The sequence below is a fragment of the Alosa pseudoharengus genome, unplaced genomic scaffold, assembly GCF_046254945.1.
Source record: "Alosa pseudoharengus isolate Yale_2024_CS ecotype anadromous, Long Island Sound unplaced genomic scaffold, YU_APseudo_1.1 YU_APseudo_1.1_scf_21, whole genome shotgun sequence".
Taxonomy (NCBI): Eukaryota; Metazoa; Chordata; class Actinopteri; order Clupeiformes; family Clupeidae; genus Alosa; species Alosa pseudoharengus.
In genome coordinates this window covers 24,450,525-24,469,668 of record NW_027468674.1, presented here as the reverse complement: position 1 = coordinate 24,469,668, position 19,144 = coordinate 24,450,525, and the positions used below count along the sequence as shown (strand labels likewise).

Genomic DNA, 19,144 nt, shown 5'->3' with positions numbered 1-19,144 from the left:
ATACTCGTTTTTTTGTTGTTGTTTGTGTTTTGTGTTTATGTCAATGTTGATCCAATTTGCCTTGCTATGTTGCCCATCCAAAATTTCTACCAGCCCACCCACTTAGTAGACTAGAACCAGCCCTAGGTCCAACCGCTTTAATTATAATAGGCCTCTGAAGTTCGTTTACAAAAAAACTACCATCTTTGCCCATAAGGAGATCCGGTATCTTGAGATTTTTCCTATGAGAAAATGGCCTAACATGGGGATTTGGAATTATCGCACCTGCAGTCATTCTCGCTAGCCAGGCTACATTCTCGCGTTGCCTTTACAGCAACAGAACTCCTCCAACTCTAGCCTCGCCTTTTACTTATGGTATTCTATTCTGGCTACCGCTTTTATTGCGCAACTGAGAATATGCGATTGTGCTAAAGGTGCTACAATCTCCGAAATATCTACCAAGCCTTCTGGGTTTGCAATGTTCAAATAAAGCATGTTAACCTATTTAACTTAATTCTGTACGCCCAATTCCCAAACCGCGTTTGCTGATAGCTGACTTAAGACACAAACTTATGTTTGTGGACATCATGTCAGTTAAGTCAGCGTCACATTCTTTACAGCAACAGGGCACAAGATTCCTCCAACTCTAGCCTCGCTTGCCACTTGTTGCACCATATTTTTCCAACTCAAGTCTTGCTTTATCTAATTAGCAAGCTATACCAGTAGGCAAAATCTGACACTCCCGCTCGCTCAAAAATGTCGTCATGTCAGAGACGACAGAGATCAGCTGCTGTAACAAAGAGACATTTTGAAAGAGACCTGCTGCGTCAACTTTGATGTCAGCGTCATGCATTCATAGCTTCAAATAGGTTTTATCTGTCTACTTTTGAAATTACATACGGGGCAGGCAAACGCGTGTTTGGTCCTATCTGAAATTATTAGCGGGCTGTGGCGCCTACGCCTGCAGGTGGCTACAGCTACAAGAAGAGAAAGAATTGTCACTCCAAGTTGACCTACCATAACTCCACAACGGTGCACTAGCCCATAAACTGGCTATATAATTTTTTTTTCTGTAAAATAGCCACATGCATTTGTTCAACTTTAGGAAGTGTTATGAAAGAACCGACAGCGGCTGTCGTGTCCGTTTTTCCTCTGCAAATTGTGATCTGATATAAATAATGCCTGTGAGGCTAGTTATCTGCCATAGCATAGCATAGCCAACTGCATCAACGGAACCACGACTGCACATTTTCAAGTTTGGTTGACCCAATTAAATAAATAGCCTAGCCTGCTAGATCGTCAGAGCAAGGAGGGATGCGGGAAAATGAAAAGAAAAAGAAAAACGATTCGGCTTTCATCTTATCTGATACCTCTGAAGACCGGCGAGTTCGGACACCGCTCTGGCAAGCCCCAGCGGTGGAGAAGGTCTCTGTCTTGCAAACAGCCGGTCGGTCGTTAAACGACCAGCCGGTTTGGACTGGAGCGGGAGACGTCGGTTCTGTGCGACTCTCGTCCTTTATTTCCTGATTTTTCATTAAATATTTCATGGCGCTATTGCGCTGAACGGCCACGAGATGACGCCATTTCAGTGTCTGTAAGGCCAGAAGTGCAGTGCCATAGAAAATGGGGGAAAATAATATTTTTTCCATAGCCTATTTTGCAACTTTTCAGCAACTACATTTTTCCCAATCGCTCAAAACCAATTTGGCGTGGAAAAGTACACCATATTTTGATACAAGAGACACCCATTTTTCATATGACGCCACTCAAGAAAAAAATCCATTGTAGAAAATGGACAATTTCAATTTAAAAGTCCTTATCCACATTTTTCTGCAGACTTTCAGCACACAAATTGGTCCCTATCACTCAAAATCAATTTTCCTTTGACATGTCCATGACATATCGATAATAAGACCCTCCTCTTTCACTTGATACCACCCATAAAAAAATCCATTACAGAAAATGGGAAAGGTCAAGTTAAAGGTCCATAGCCAATATTTCATATTCTGCAGCTTTTCAGCACACATATACTAGAGACCCTGGTGGAGCCTAGGCTGCTGCCTGGCCCCTACTGTAGGCTGACCTCCAGAGAAGCCTGCAAAAACCCACCCACACCCCAGGCCTCACCCTAACTAGAACCCTGACTCTAACCAAACCAGGGTTGTCAGGGAGTGCCAGGCAGCCTGCAAACACACACCCACAGCCCAGGCCTCATCCTAACCATAACACTTGACCTGTGAGGCCTGAGGTGTGGGTGAGCCAATGGACTGCCACCCCCCCCCCCCCACCCCCACCCAACAAGTGCAATATCTACTGATTTTGCATTTTGTAGTCTTTTTACTGTAGCAGTATTGTATGGGGGGGCTGTTTAGGCCTTAAATGAATACTTCACATGCACACACACACACACACATATATATATATATATATATATATATATATATATATATATATATATATATATATATATACTGGTACTAGTACTTGCATACAACCATACTGGCATGCATATACATACATACTTGGAAGTATGTATGTATGTATGTGTTAAGTATGTATGTGTGTGCGTGCATAAGTATGTACAGTATGTGTGTGTGCATAAGTATGTATGTGTGTGTGTGTGTGTGCATAAGTATGTGTGTATCCGGAAGGCAATGTACGAAACCAGAAGTACAGTACCACAACGTGTCGTGGGACTCGGACATTTTGGGGCATCTTTCCCGGGGGGTGATGGTCGGCGCGCACAGGCAGGCACAGAGCTAGCGAATATTATTTTGTATTATCATCTTGTTTTACTGTTAATAATAATAGTTTACCTCTAGTAAATTTCAACTATTGAAACTATTCTACTGCCCTGGTTGAAATCAGACTTGTCCTTGTTTTTAGATATGCCTTATTGATGCACTTCTTAAATCCCCGGGCCACATACCTCTTAATTTAGACATTCTCAAGATAGTACTGGAGGTTGCTGCTGTTGATGCATGTGGTGCCAAAGTATGTGTTGTGAAGATAAGCTTATGAACATATGTACATCTTTTGCTAAATGTCATACATGGCTCTAAATATTACTGCATCATCTAAGTCAATGCTCTCGGTGGAAACATGCATGAGTAAACAAGCCGTGAAAAGATCAGATGAAGATGGTCCAAAAGCAATCTTCAGCATCACAATGTTATGAGTAAGTTGTGATGACTAACTATTTCAAAGATCAAAAGCATTTTAAGAAAAAGTATATTCAGAAATACATTGGAAACAGTAGCCGTAGCTTCTTACCTGAGTGCAAGTGAGTGTCACTGCTGTGAGTGTTACCTTTTGGTCTGTGTCCAGGTACTATTTGGATTCTTGATCTCTAATAACTGTTATCATTCTCTTTATTTTGTTCATTAGGTCTGTGCTTGACTTGACTTGACTGTTCTATGGCAATATACTTTCTAAGGATAAGTCAAAGCATATCCATTATGAATGTGTTTCAATTCATTGTTATGCATTTAGAAATTGTAGTCTTGATGAGAACTAAACAGGAAAAAATCCTTTTTAATTTTAAACCAAACTCATCAGCGGTGTTTTACGCAATAGCCAAAGCCGATCCCATTTGTGTGTGTGTGTTTGTATGTATTTATGCGTGTGTTGGAGCTAGTATGTGAGCACTCTACCTGTAAACATGCCTGTGTGATTTAGAGGGGGGACAGACACAGCTATAAAACCCTGCTCTAATTTCCAAGCATGGGGACGACATTCCTTCATTAGTCCAACCCAATGGCACAGTCATTCTCCCATGCCAACCTAACCATCACACCTGCCATACCTACAGCACATTGTCTCCCTCTCAGCACATAAACAATGTGATACTGACTGAGGCAGAGACTTCATAAGTGAGTTTGGTGTGTTGGCACATTTTCACATGTTGCCAGTAGGGAGCAACATACTAAAAAAATCATGCAGCTCAGGGACAGTTTGGGACAATGAGGACACAGCATGTAAGTTTGGAGGCACAGAAAACATAATAACAACAAATAATATTGACTATTATAATAGAATGGAAGACATTACCAATACATTGAGAACGCCTGGAACAATCACTTTTACTGAAATAGCAATTCTGTGGACAAAAGGTTTTCATCAAACAATGACAGTTGTTACATCATTGCAGCTTTTATTACATGCCATTTAGTTATGCTGGAATCTCAATCTTTGCTGTTCTTAAACACAAAGGTTTGCTTGATGAGTACTTTATCATACAGTCAAGCTGTTTCAGCCAATCACTGTAATAAAGCATAGGCCAGTCACGAGAAGCCACCATACACTATGCATGCTGTAGCTACTAATTGTTTTTTATTTATTTATTTTTATTTTTTTTGGGGGGGGGGGCTCAAAAACCACCCTAACAATTGTGTATTGTACTGTTTGGCCTGTCCAATCAATCATGCTTTCACATGACTTGGTTAATGGGTTTTATCCTGCCTATCAGTCACCTTGAACGTTTTGTATCACGTTCACATACCATATTGAAGAAAATGCATTTTAAGAATTTTCCTTCGTATTCTAAACAAGTAAAGATCAATACAAGTTATTACAGTGTTTCTCCAAATTCCTATGCGATTCAGCGATTTATGTTTAGTCTGACACTGTCCATCATGAGACTTTTGTTTCAGGAAGCAAAATATTTTTTAGTGTTTCTTCAACCTAACACTCTTTGTTTAAGTGACAGTTTTAAGATCTTCAAAAAGACTAATCTGTTTGCCTTGTATTTAATTCAATAGAGTCATGGTTTGTGTATGTGTATGGTTACTTTTATTACTCTGTTAAATTATATTTAGTGTATTACTAATATTGGTATTTTTTATGTATAGGCTATATGACTTTAACTGTTTTACTGTTAATGCGTAATGTTATGTGTGTTAATGTCATTGTAAGCTTTTGACAAAGGTGTCTGCTAAGAGCTATAAACAAACAAACACAAACACACATTTTTCAGATGATAAGGATATTTTTTTTATTTTCTTTCAAAACCAAGGCAATTTATCTGGGATTCCAACCTTTGAACACTGAACACTGTACATCCAGTGATATTTTTTGTTTCTATATTTTCTATATACATTTTTTGACGAAAAAATATTGTTTTTTCTCTCTGAATAAATGTGCTATCCTTCAAGGTTGGATTTGTCCACATTGTTTCACATTGTGAAACACATAAAATGCCTACAGATAAAAAAAATTACATCTCTTTACACTCATCTTTACCATGGTGCCAATAACTGTGGAGACCACTGTATACTGTACATAGTGTGTGAGTACACATTTGCAGGTCAGACTTAATTCCTAATCTACTATACTGTACAGACATACTGTATTGACAGACAGACCATTCTTTAGAAACCCACAAAGTTCTTTAAAGATGGCAGACCAATCCTTGGTCATAACCATCTGTTTGTTTCAACAGAGGTAAGAATGTCATCTTAGTCGGCAACATTAAATGATTCTTGGCGCCTTTTTTGCCATAGTCTCTTTTTGAGCACACAAAACCCACTTGCTTCCTTCTTCTCCACAGGAGACCTGTGCTGCCATCATGAGGAGACAGAGGTTTGTGTTCACAGCTCCAAGTCATTAAGAGACAGGCTGACACATGGGGGGAAACTTGTCTTTGAGAGACACAGAACAACACACTCAGAAAGGGGCCACACAATGATTCACATGGAGGAAAGTTCTGCTTTCATGGCCTGGAACTCACTGGACAGCCTCCGAATGGTGAGCGTCACCTGTAGGGGGAAATGGGGGAGTTGTGCTTCATATTCTTCATTTTGCAACTTACTATTTATACTTCTGTAATGCAACTGAGCATTTATAGTACTTTCCCAATTATTATTAACCAAAGGACAGTGTTTTAGGCTAATTAAAAACATTGTATTAACAGTGTATTTATTATACAATAGGCCTACTTTACTGTGTAAGTGTACCTTATTTAAAAATAGAAATTATAAAGATTTATAATTTTTTGTAATTATTCCATATTTAGTATAGTCATTCCATATCAGAACCCCGGAAGTATAATCCAGATACAAGCATGACACTTCACTTCTTGTATTCAACTTGTGTTACCTTTCATTTAAGACCAAGATTATGCTTCTACACAAAGGGGTTCATATGCAGTAAGCATTTGATTTTCAGTATGCATTTTGGATAACCAAAAGTCCTATGGGGAGTTTCCATAGGGCATTTTACAAAACGCATGAGCATACCTTAGCTATTAATGGTCTAAAGTAAGTAGTTTTCATTCTATATTGATCTAATTTTGCACACAGCTTCACAAGACCTAATGCTAGAGCTCAGTTGTGTTTCTAAGTCATCTCAAGTGACCTAAAGGGCTGAAATGTGGTCAGTTCAGAGGTACTTGTTATCCGGCAGAAATATAAAACAGTATTCTAGCCTCTGCACCTCTGTGCCAGTACTTCCCACAGCTATGCTGATTATTCCCGAAGAAACTACAAGGCCTCAGCTTTATAAAGAGACCAAGCATTTGATGGTAGGCCAAACTAGGTGGGAACAGTGGCCTCTGAAGTAGGCACAGTGCAATTTCGAGGGGGAAAAGTCTAAAAATGCCCATCCCATATGAAGTTAATAGTCGGGAAATTATGGTATGAATTCTCTCTCTCACTCTCACACATACAGTTAGAGAAAATAAGCTGTTGTTGTTATGTAACATAATCTTACCTCGTTCACCCTAAGTTTCCTCAGATAGAACTCCACTTCCTCCTCACTGTCAATGTGCAGATTATTGATGGCCAGAATTTCGTCTCCCTTGAGCAACAAGCTGTCTCTCTTACTGCAAATCAGAGATTGGGACATTTTTTGGAGGAAGCCATAACAGAGTACAAGTAGACTCTACGACATAAGTAGATAATTGCCGTTCAGAATTGGTCAAATACCCTGGTATCTCTACATCCAGTGTCGGGTCCAGGTGCTTTTTCAGATCCTCTCGACTCACACAAACCTCCAGCTCAATGGGTGTGGAGAGTCTGTGGCCACTGTACAATAGTAAGCAGAAACACATGTAAGAGATTAGATTCAGTACAGTTGTGTTCTTGCTAATGAAATCTGGTAGTTATTATCACCATAGTCTAGAATGGAGCTGTTGCACTTGCCTGGCCCTTTCTTCATCAGCCATTGCATCCTTAACGGAGGGACTGCTCTTCGTTCTTGCATCACCAATGCTGCAGTCACAACAATCACTGTCTTCAGAGTCCACACTGATCAAAACAATGGAGATTTTTAAGCTTTGATTTTTTTTTTATCCAAGGTGTAAACTAACAAGACATGTTTTGGTAAATAAACCTGTTGTTTTTGTTTAAACTCAAATTTAAAATGTTTGGTCTCATCTCCATACATGATGACATACAGCAAGTAGCTCATTGACATCTCAACAGTATAAAGGGCTTTCTGGCAAAAAAGATTCTGTTGTACTTCATTCTCTGATAACTGACATTCCTGTATGTAAACAATACTGACGCAGATTCTACAGTACAGTCAGTGACTTGGCAAAGCTACAGAATGTGAGTAATGTAACAGAAGGAAAAATACACCGCGGTGGCATTAGAGGTCATTAATATCAGATGTGTCATAGTATTATGAAACAACCTGAGGTTAAAGGAATATCTACAACTGTAATTTGATCTGTAGGACAGAACCAGTTAGACTGGCACAATAATATCACCTTTGTTCTTGTCTATGAAACAATGAGGCCTTGACTGTAACTCTGTTGTTTTGTATTTGAAGTGTACCCACATTGTTATTTTGAGTAAGTAGGGCAACTATGGCTTTCTGAGGTAAATTGCCTGGTGGAGGGAGATGGGCCAGATTATTTCTCCCTGTAAACACAAAAATTCTCTCTCTTTTCTCAACGCCATAAGTGCTTTGAATTATCTGGATGATTAAATAGTACCCCAGTCCTCTGTATACCGACTAAAACACTATTCAATATGAGGTGAATTGTGGGTGGTGTATAAAAAATGCACTGGTTTATACACTCAAAGTCATGTCAGTTGTTCCACCATAAGTTTCACCAATGATAATCAACAGCCAAGGGGGCAATTAATTTCAGTAGGAGCTCATATAGAGAGAATATAAACAATTCAAAGCACTCACTCCTCTGAAGGCTCCTTGTCCTCTGCCATCATTTCTGTATTGAGCCTGTTTTGATGATTAAGATGCAGTCTTATTACAAATGCATATACTTTAAGAACACAGTAGATCAGAGCTTTGTAATGATGAAGAGTTACTTACAATGTAGCCATATCCTCATACACACCACAGTCAGCACCCTCTTCATTCTCATCAATCTAAACATATCAACATGTTAATCTCTCTCCCTCTGTCTCTCACTAACTCTGTGTTTGTCCATGTGTGTGTGTGTGTGTGTGTGTGTGTGCATATATAAGCATGTGCATGTGTGTAAATGCCTATACCTTTGGTACCTGTGGTGGTGCCAAAGGCCAATCCTCTGGAACAGCAAAAAGATGCAAAGATGCTGGATTTGTGTCTCTTGGCAGACTTGGTGGTGCCAATGGCATTGACATTGACCTGGCTTTTCTATCAGAGGCCTACATTAAAGCACAACAGAGTTATAGTAGTTTTAATAACACACACAAACATAGACATAAACATGCGCATGCACACACACACACACACACACACACACACACACACACACACACACACACACACACACACACACACACACACACACACACACACACACACAAAGCCCCTTCTGGATTCCATGTTGGATACTGAAGCTTGACACACACCAGATCAGTTTTTTTATTAGTCCAAGATGCTGGAGGCTCAGACTGGGTTTTCTTGGGTACCACATCCACATCCTGTGAAAGAGGTATTTGGTTAGCTTAACATTAATTAATACTGGTAAATTAATACTGGTAATCATTGGAAAAAGCTAGACAGCATCCTCTACTGAATAATATTATTATATGAATGTATTTTATTTATGAGTAGAATAATGGTAATCTCTCTGTCTCTGTCTTGCTCTCTGTTCTCTCACATGTGTGTGTATGTGTGTGTGTGTGTGTGTGTGAGAGTGTGTGTGGGCATGTGTATGCATGTGCAATGTGCATATGTGTAGAATGACTACCTGAAGTGCTTTTTTTGTTGCTTTGATAGGCAGACTTGTTGGAACAGCATAAATGGGCTCCTCAGTTGCAGATGTTCCTGTGGGTGGATACGGAGGCTGGGGACAGACTGGGTTTGTGATGACTGGCTGACTTAGTGGCGGCCATTCCATTGACTTTGACTTTGCTTCTCTATCAGAGGCCTACATTAAAGCACAACACAGTTAGAGTATCCCCTCACACACACACACACGACACATACACACACACACACACACACACACACACACACACACACACACACACACACACACACACTGTATTGAGAAAAAAACATTAAAACTCTGTATTGCACGTTGGGTACGGAAGCTTGACACACACCTGATGGGTGTGATCAATCTGAGGAGCTGGAGGGGCAGAGCGGGTTCTGGGTTTTCCCACATCCATATCCTGTGAAAGAGGCATTTGGTAAACATGAATTAATACTTCAGCATAATTGGAAAAAGCTAGACAGCTTCCTCTACTGTGTAATATTATTCCATGAATATTGTTGATTTCTGAACAGAATAAACAGAGCTGTGCAATGTTAATCATCTTACAGTATTAAATGTGTGTTTACACGCCACAGTTATATTGTGTGAAAAGGTCTGCAGATATTTTCATAATAAAAACATTCTGTCCCTTTGTTCCTCCTCTATAGATAAATATTATTTATAAATATGATCCATATTCCAAGAAGTTGTAGTCTTTGAGATAGAATTTCCTATTTGCCTTACCTGATCATTCCGCATATCTTTATGACCTTTCAGAATGTTGTAAAGGGCATCGAACCAGCCATTGGTTTCCCAGCTGAAATATAAGGAAAACATAAATGGATTGCACCAATATTTCCACACGAAAACATCTGTGTATTTGGCCAAGGGTTAGTGTGTGTGTGTGTGTGTGTGTGTGTATGTGTGTGTTTTTGAGCATGTATATGCGTGCATGTTTTTTTGTGCATGTGTGTGAGTGTGTGTGTGCGTGTGTGTGTGTGTGTGTGTGTGTGTGTGTGTGCGCGCGCACATCTATGTCTAAGTTAATATGCTGTCTGAAAGATTAATGTCGCAACGGACTGGTATCATAATTGAATTTTCAGTGGTAACACCACCCCCAAAAATAGCTGGTGCTGGTGCTGGTGTTGGTGTGAGGCCTTGTCTTCCACACCAGCGCTGTGTGGCTCCCTGTGAATGTGCCACCTGTCTCCTTTACAAGAGACAGGCAGAGGGAGGGATGGGCCAACCCAGCTGCAGCTCTCATAAACCCCTGAGAGAGACAGGAACCATTGGAGCAGCCCTGACCTGACCTCAAAATAACACTGACCCAACATGCAACACTCGCCTTGAAATACATAACATTGGTCTTGGTAAAAAAAAAAAAAATGAACAGAAAAACAGCAACAAACAAGATATTAAAGATAATCCAGTGTAGTAAACACTTAGATGCCTTCAGTGCCAAAGTGAGTGTTTTGTACAGCTTTATAGTTAGATTATTCGAATTTGTGGAATTATTTGTGTTACTTGCACCTGGACAATCAATTGCACATTATGATAGTAATAATAATAAAAAAATCTAGTTTAACAAATGTAGCTTGCTTCTCAACATCAGCTTCATGATCAGTAAATGTATGATGTTGGAGAGATAACAAGATGAAGCTTTGATGTAAACATTTGATGGGGAAAGAATGTAATTCATTATGGAAGAATTATTGCGTGGGGTGTCTGACCTGTTTTCTCCGACGAGGAAGTAGTCTCGGTTGGCGGCACGCAGTAGGAGTACACAAGAGGCCGGGCACCTGAAGCTTTTGTGAATCCATCCCCACATACTGTGGCTTTCAGGGCAGAAGAGCAGCAAAGAGATGCTGAAGTGACACAGAGAGGAGCATACAGTAGTTTAATTTCAGTGAGACAGCTCCAGTAGATTCCAATTGAAAAAATAGAAGCGTCATTTTGTTGGCTGAAGTAGCCATTCACTGGTTTGCACTGGTTACAGAAACGGACAGAAAAAGCAAATGGCAAAAAAGATGACCATCAACAATAACTTATTCCTATATTTCCAGCACTATGGTAAATTAATGGCTTTGAGCCTATTTTGGCCTATGTGTGTGGGCTTACTCTGACATGTCTATCTCTCCCAGGGCTTTCTCCGTCTCCTCACTTCTGAAGTACTTGAGGGTGTAAACACCCTCGCTCGTCTTTAAGAGCCGGAAAAAACGACGCTTCCATGATTTCTGTGATTTCTGTGAAGACATGACTGGATTAGGATGTTGATGATCACTGGACAGTATCCTTTATATCAATCTGTTCCATTATATTTCACAAAGCACATTATACAGTTCATCTCAACTCAAATGCCCATCCTTATCGGTCACCCAATGCTGATTTAGCTAAATAAGTATAACAGAATAATGATGCATCAGTATTGAGATTAGATCTGTGTGTGTGTGTGTGTATGTATGTCCAGTCTGTGTACACACCATTGAACTCAGAGGACCAGGCGGAGGGGACTTGTGCAGATAGCCACTTCTCACTTCCTCTTCCTTTATGTAAAATGTGGATTTTGGCACTGAAGTAGAAAGACACAAAAAACAACGAAAACTCTCAAAATACAAACAGCAATACAGAATGCTGACTTAAAACACAAATGCTAAAAGTTACGCTGACAGAGCAGTAAAAATTAATTCATGGAAAAAGTAAGAGAAAAGTAAAGCTGAATAACTGTTACAAGTCCTGGTGCCACTATGTCTACACATTGATGACTTCAGTGACTTAGTGAACAGTGATGACTTCACCATCAGAAATGAGAGAGAGAGAGAGAGTACTAGTACCAGTATTAGTAATACATATTATTTTGATCATATTTTTTTTTACTATTAATAATAATAATTTACCTCCACAAAATGTCAAAGTGCTTCTATACTTTCAAAAGCAAATTGAAAATAATATTCTACTGTCCTGGTTGAAATCAAACTTCATTGCTGGATATGCCTTATTGATGCACTTGTTAAATGCCCAGGCCACATACCTCTTAATTTAGACATTTTCAAGATAGCGCTGGATGTTGCTGCTGTTGATGCCTGTGGTGCCAAAATAAGTGTTGTGAAGACAAGCTTAAGAACATATGTAAGTCTTTTGCCAAATGTCATACATGGCTCTAAATATTTGTCTGCATTATATTGGCTTAATGCTGATTGCATTCAGTCAGTGCTCTCAGTGGAAACATGCATGAGTACACAAGCCATGAAAAGATCAGATAAAGATGGTCCAAAAGAAATCTTCAGCATCACAACGTTATGAGTAAGTTGTGATGATTGACTAACTATTTTAAAGATTAAAAGCATTTTAAGAGAAAGAAATAACTCCAAATTGGAAACAGTCGCAGTATCTAAATATCACTGCATTTAGATTTCCATACATTTTTGTGTCCTTCTAAACTATGACCTATATCTGTTAGACCCAATATCCCTCTTTATTGTACGAAGATGCCAACTCAAGAGAAGACCTCAAAATGGGATCAAATTAGATGGTCTCTTTACCTGAATGAAGATTTCTTCTCTTCTTCCTGAGTGAAAATGAGATGGTCTCTTTACCTGAGTGGTTTTCTTCTTCACTCGTTACCTGAGTGCAAGGGAGTTTCACTGCTGCTCTGAAGGAGGGCCCCAGGGAGGAGTGTTTACAGGTGAGTGCTTCCTATTGGTCAGTGTCCAGGTACTTTTTGGATTCTTGATCTCTGATAACTGTTTTACTGCAATATATAAATATTAAAGCCTAAGGATATCCATTATTAGTGTGTTTCATTGTCTGCAAATATGCATTTAGAAATGTCAGTCTTAATGAGAACTAAACAAAATAAGACAAACAAGCATCTTGAGAAAGTGCCATGTTAAATAATAATAATAAGGTCTTACATCAGGAAACTTACAACCGTGTTTTATGCAATAGCCAAAGTCACTCCCACATAGAGGGGATTTCTGATGATGAATTAAAGGTTTTACCGCCCTTCATCCCCCAGTTCAATAATTAATTATACACTTCCTTCCTTGTGTATGTATGTGTGTGTGTGTGTGTGTGTGTGTGTGTGTGTGTGTGTATGTGTGTGTGTGTGTGTGTGTGTGTAAGAGAGTGTATGTGTGTGTGTGTGTGTGTGTGTGTGTGTGTGTGTGTGTGTGTGTAAGAGAGTGTGTGTGTGTGTGTGTGTGTGTGTGTGTAAGAGAGAGAGTGTGTGTGTGTGTGTGTGTGTGTGTGTGTGTGTGTGTGTGTGTGTGTAAGAGAGTGTGTGTGTGTGTGTGTGTGTGTGTGTGTGTGTGTACGTAAGTGTGTGTTGGGGTTAGTATGTGAGTACACTGCCCGTGTGGAAACATGGCTGTGTGATTTAGAGGGGGGACAGACACAGCGATAAACCCCTGCCCTAATTTCCAAGCACGCGGACGACGTTCCTCCATCAGTCCAAACCGATGGCACAGTCACTCTTCCATACCACCTAACCATCACACCTACCATACCTACCTACTCCAACCCCCACCCCCCCCCCAACCCCCACTTATGCTGTCTCAAAACCCTGCAGTGTGTTTTGTGGTGTAGTAATAGTGTTTTAGGTTTACATAATTGTCCTAGATAGATAGGTAGATACTTTATTGATCCCCAAGGGGAAATTCAAGATCCTATGCTTACATAAGCAGTCAAAAAGAATGTGCAGCTCTGATGTGCAAAAGAAGAAAGAAAACAAGACATGTGTGCGTTTCTGTTCCTTTGTGTGTAGTCTTAGCATTGCTGTAACTGGCTATATACAGCAGCACATGGCTAAATATATAACAGCCATGTTTCACTCACAAAATCCGTCACTGACCCATCTTTTTTTTTAGCTGTCACATCACCATATCTGTGAGTAGGTGTGCATTTTCACAGCTTTGGAGTAAATAAACACAAAGGGCCGTCGCATTTACGTGACAAAGTGATTTGTCATGTGTGTACACCGCCTGCCTTACACACACACTCACACAGGCAAGCATGTTAAACCCATAAACTCATTTTTAGACCACTTGTTCACTGACATAGCAATGCAGCCACCTGTGCCACCCTGGCACCCTCGCTGTGGTCCCCATTGTCCATAGGTTGATATAAATAGGGATGGTCCTGGCTGCAGCTCCTGTACAGAGTCTCTGAGCCTCTGGGCGACTGTAGCTTTCGCTTCGCTAGTCACGCTCCTTCTTCATCCCGAGGAGTTGCGCTTGTGGTTGACATCCTACCGACGAGGCCAACGATCCCTTTGCCCCCTGCCACCCAGATTTACAGACCTTCATGGAGGTATGGACGTGCCTTCCAGGGCAATGTGGGGGGAAGAATGGCTGTGTGACTACCAATCACTCACCCACCACCAACACCCTCCCCTGCCGTGTGGCCTTGGCATTGGAGTATAAATTCAGAAGGCTGAGTGGTTGTGTCTGAGAGACTGTGGCCTTCTCTGACACAAAGTGAGACGACAAGGAGTGATCCTGACAAACTAAGACGGGAAATCTTACGAGCACAGAAGGAGTGGAGGAGTCCAGAATGAAGACGCAAACTCAAGTAAACACTTGTCCTATCTATAGATGATATGACAAAGTGGCAAAAATCTTTGTCATGGTCTTTGGCATGTTGGTTTTGGTATTTTCTTTTTTTCTCTTGAAAACATAGTGATCTCTTTGTCTTTCTATCAAGGAAGCACTCGCAAAGCAGCAGGAGTACCTGAAACGGCAGAGAGATGCTATCGCATACAGAATGAAAAAATTGTCAGCCAAACAGACAGATATAAATGTGAGTTCTACCAGCAGGATATCCACAAGTTTCCAGGAAGATTATGGTCTAATGGATGTGAAAGGGGCAAGACAAACCTTTCCCCACCCAAACTATAACTCATAGTACACTTGACTTGCTTTTGCAGATGCTCAATTTCTCCCAAAAGCCGTCGTTTAGTCATTTTAGTCAGTTCCACTTAGATTCTAGCTACAATATTGAGCATGTTTATTCTATATGCTTTAGAAAGTAGAAAAACAATGAAATAAAACTTGTCTTGTACTTTGGCCTTGTGGAAACGGCTTCTGTGAGAGCATGTGTGATGTGTGAGACTGGGATTAGGGTCATTGAATTTGACTGTGGCCTCTCTAACAGAAAAAGACAGACAAACTGAAGGAGAAGATCAAGAAGAAATATGAGGACATGAAGCGTGTGTTAGACGAGGACCTGCGCATTACGCTGACTCAGTTGGAGATGGAGGCCGAGGCCACAGAGAGGGTGATCGAGGACCACATGGAGCATTGCTACGCCCTGACACAGGACATTGACCGCGAGCTGTCAGAACTTAGTGTCCGGCTGGAGAAGCAGCTAAGCTACGACAAGGTGAGTGACCCACGGCTGAATGACCTAACCCTATACCAGGGGGTAAATCTAGGCCCACATGTGAATCCATGAAGGTGACCTAAGGAGCCTGCACACCGCCCAGACAATGGTGATTGATGCCCCAGCGTAGCCAATACTGAACTGTCATTGGCTCGTCTGTGTTCTGGGGGCGGGGCTTAGCGATAGGTAAATTTTGAAGAATGACATGTGGACATGTCAATCTTGAACAGCTCATCCAACAAAGTCCAACAAACACAGACTGATGGTGCACACTGACCCAACTGTTGGCGTTGGAGTTGGGGGCATTTATTGGGGCAGTGTGTAAGCACATTTTAAGGCAAATGTACTAGGCCTAATATGAGATGGGAGAACGCTGACCCTATGGTAGAGGCAATCACAATGGTTGAGAATGTGCTTGGGTAGCCAAACTAATGACCTCGGGTCTTTGGTGATGCCTGGCTATTCCTCTGCCTCTACTCTACCTATATGTTTGAGCATGGATGGGTGGAGTGACCATTCTTTCTCCTCATTGCATATGGTCAGAGGTGGAGTGACCATTCTTTCTTCTCATTGCATATGATCAGAGGTGGAGTGACCATTCTTTCTTCTCATTGCATATGATCAGAGGTGGAGTGACCATTCTTTCTCCTCATTGCATATGATCAGAGGTGGAGTGACCATTCTTTCTCCTCATTGCATATGATCAGAGGTGGAGTGACCATTCTTTCTCCTCATTGCATATGATCAGAGGTGGAGTGACCATTCTTTCTTCTCATTGCATATGGTCAGAGGTGGAGGTGGAGTGACTATTCTTTCTTCTCATTGCATATGGTCAGAGGTGGGATCACTGAGGGCAGCCACAGGGACTGAGGCCAGTGTGAAGCACAGTATGAGGTCATGACTAAGATTTTGCTTTTTTTTATCTCTTTTTCTTAGGACACGGGGGAGACAGAGGGAAGGTATGCGCATGTTATCCACTCACACCACTGTGATGTCATAGTATACTTTTTTTTACATTTTCCACATTTTCCACCTACATTTTTAGGTGTTTTCAACTTGTTCCAAGTGGATTGCTAAAATAGAATTAACATCTTATACTGAGATCAAAAATGTGCAATATTTTATTTTTGCATGCAATTAGAATTAGGTGTTTACTTATTGTCTGTTGCAAAATGTAACATGTCATGAGATACCTGATAACTGGGTGCTGGCATTTTTTATGAGGTCAGAGATCACGCCATTCTATTTTTGTCATTTATGATCGGCAATGAACCAACAAGGGTGGATACTATTTTCTATTCTGTAATACAATATTATTGTGGGAGAGGATTATTTGTAGATATGCATTTTTGCACATGTTTGTACTGTGCAGGCTTTTTATGTTTGTTCCCTTATGTCTGTTTTGTGCTGGCATACCATGCATCCTCGGTGCAGTCATACTCTTGCTTCTGTGTATGTGTGCCATCAGGATTGCGGCCACGCTAAAGCAGACGGACCCCGAGCTTATTCAGATGGACGAGTTCAAGAATGAGCAGCTCATCAGCCTGACCATCAACCTGCTGTTATTCATTCGCTCGCAAGTGCCTGTCACGAAGAAACTCTTCCAAAGTTGTGAGTCTTTTCTGGGTGTGGCTCTCCGCAACACCTTACCACTTCCCACAACATTACTGTAATCAAGACTTATCCGGGGTGACCACATTTTCCCCCTGCATGTTTGTGTTCTTGGAAGCTTAGGTACTTTCAGAGTGCTCTTACCGGTAATTGGCAATAATGAAGAACAGCAGTGGATTCTGTCATCATTTGAGGGTTGGTTTTAAGCAGAAAACTCCCATAAGAATATGAGACAAGAGGGAGACCTTAAGAGAAACAGGTGTGATCTCTTGTGAGACAAAGAGAAGACATTGTCTAGACAAGAAAATTTCCTTTGAGTACAGTATATGATATTTATACAAATTCTCCCTTAGGCTATTCATCTGGCAGATGACAGAAGATACAGGCTCAGTTGAGACTTTTGGCCACAGTCCAATAAGGTCCAATAAAGGGCAAATTCAGAGCAATGCTTTAAGAAGGGCTCACTTTTTAGAAGGCTGCACTGAAAATTATTTCAGTTTTGGGCAAAAATTGGGGTTTGCATTACCATGTGAAGAGGTCTATGTACATCTGTATCTCACCAGGATGTTTGACAGTTTTATTTGAATACATGCAAGCTTCTTTCTTTCAGGGTGCCTCAGACAAGCCCTCAGGGCATGAGGTGGTTTCGTATATGACAGTATCACACTTCTGTTTCGACACAGATGCCTCAGAGGTTGTCCTTGACCCAAACTCAGCCCATCCCAAACTGATCATCTCCCCTGAGGGCAACTCGGTCACCTACACCGACACCTGGCAGGAGGTCCCAGAGAACAAGTCCCGCTTCGACACCACCCTCAATGCCTTGAGCCGGCACGGCTTCCATGAGGGCCGCAACTACTGGGAGGTGCAGGTGGTTGGCAAGACCTACTGGGAGCTGGGCATCACCTACCCGAACATCCCCAGGAAGGGCAAGGAGGAGCACTGCTGGCTTGGCCGGGGCTCCGACTCCTGGTGCGTGGAGTTCTTCAACGGCAGCTACAACGCATGGCACCGGGGCGTGGCACACACGCTGACTCACGTGGAAGGCCGGAGCTTCACGCGTATCGGGGTGTTCTCCAGCTTTCCGGGGGGGCTGGTGTGTTTCCTCGGCGCGGACACCATGACGCCGCTGTACTGCTTCTGCGCGGGGACGTTCACCGACAAATTGTTCCAGGCCGTCTGCCCCGGAGACGACAACCAGGGGACCAATTGGAAGCCTTTGCAAATATGCGACGCTTCTAGGTCTGGTCCCACTCTGTGATGGACAGTCTGGCCACCGAACCACAGAGTTTCTGGCATCGAGTGATTTGAGTGAGTGAGTGATCTGTGACCAGTTAACAAGGTGATACTGCCCACCATGACAGAGAGACTTAGGGGGTATACTGTACATTGGTATGAATGTTTCTACCCATGTTCTCAATGACCAGTATTAAAGGAGTCCCTATGTCAGTAATGTTGAAGGAGATCTGATGGATTTGAAATGTGTTGGGTCTACAATGGAAAAGGCTGTCATATTACACCATATACAGCAATTAAGTGCAAAATGATGTATTAGTTAAGGTAACTTAATGCAAGGTATGTGTTGATCACAGAGAGTAGTCATTTCTATGGGTTATGGAATCAGTGTAGTCACTTAATAACAAACAGGTACTGCACTGAAAAGGAGCATCTCCTGAACTGCCAATGTCACATAAAGCCCCTTACAAATGAAGCATGTCACCATAAGTAATAGATTAAATCTGTAGGCTTCAAGTGTTTATCATCTAACATACAGACAGTTGAGTAATAGTCCACATATAGGGCCCTAATTTACATTTATACAAGTATAAAGTCCGTCAACAAGCTACAAGTGTCTTGTGCATGAACTATAGCCATTGTATGGCATGTGGGAGCACTGAACTGGCTCACCAATGTTTGCATTTAAGGGAAATTGATTTTGCCTTGCTAATAAATAAGCTTCGGTTAGACTTAAGACTTTGGTTGTCATTCAAATTAGGGTCCATAGACATAAACGGAATAATATTG

General features: G+C 41.3%; 2 protein-coding genes across 6 annotated transcripts; one reads left to right on the top strand and one right to left on the bottom strand.

The window, feature by feature from the left end:
• Nucleotides 1-4,946: 4,946 nt before the first annotated feature.
• On the bottom strand, nucleotides 4,947-12,774 carry LOC143137907 (uncharacterized). Of its 5 annotated transcripts, none has more exons than XM_076298245.1 (16): nucleotides 12,670-12,774; nucleotides 12,159-12,210; nucleotides 11,611-11,699; nucleotides 11,249-11,373; nucleotides 10,861-10,995; nucleotides 9,875-9,947; nucleotides 9,480-9,548; nucleotides 9,122-9,301; nucleotides 8,781-8,852; nucleotides 8,439-8,573; nucleotides 8,257-8,312; nucleotides 8,119-8,163; nucleotides 7,089-7,223; nucleotides 6,903-7,001; nucleotides 6,688-6,799; nucleotides 4,947-5,735 (listed from the first exon to the last, which is right to left on the bottom strand). In XM_076298245.1, the coding sequence occupies exons 2-16, from the start codon at nucleotides 12,172-12,174 to the stop codon at nucleotides 5,667-5,669; spliced, it is 1,410 nt and encodes a 469-aa protein (XP_076154360.1). In that variant the 5' UTR covers nucleotides 12,175-12,210; nucleotides 12,670-12,774; the 3' UTR covers nucleotides 4,947-5,666. The 5 variants fall into 5 exon arrangements, with proteins under 5 accessions (XP_076154360.1, XP_076154362.1, XP_076154363.1 ...); XM_076298247.1 differs by having other exon boundaries at nucleotides 7,119-7,223; XM_076298248.1 differs by having other exon boundaries at nucleotides 7,089-7,187.
• Nucleotides 12,775-14,431: 1,657 nt separating this feature from the next.
• LOC143138289 (zinc-binding protein A33) lies at nucleotides 14,432-18,812 on the top strand. Its single transcript, XM_076298783.1, has 6 exons — nucleotides 14,432-14,437; nucleotides 14,831-14,926; nucleotides 15,281-15,508; nucleotides 16,445-16,467; nucleotides 16,977-17,119; nucleotides 17,803-18,812. Exons 1-6 carry the CDS (start codon nucleotides 14,432-14,434, stop codon nucleotides 18,378-18,380), a joined length of 1,074 nt encoding a protein of 357 aa, XP_076154898.1. The 3' UTR covers nucleotides 18,381-18,812.
• The last annotated feature ends 332 nt before the right edge of the window (nucleotides 18,813-19,144 follow it).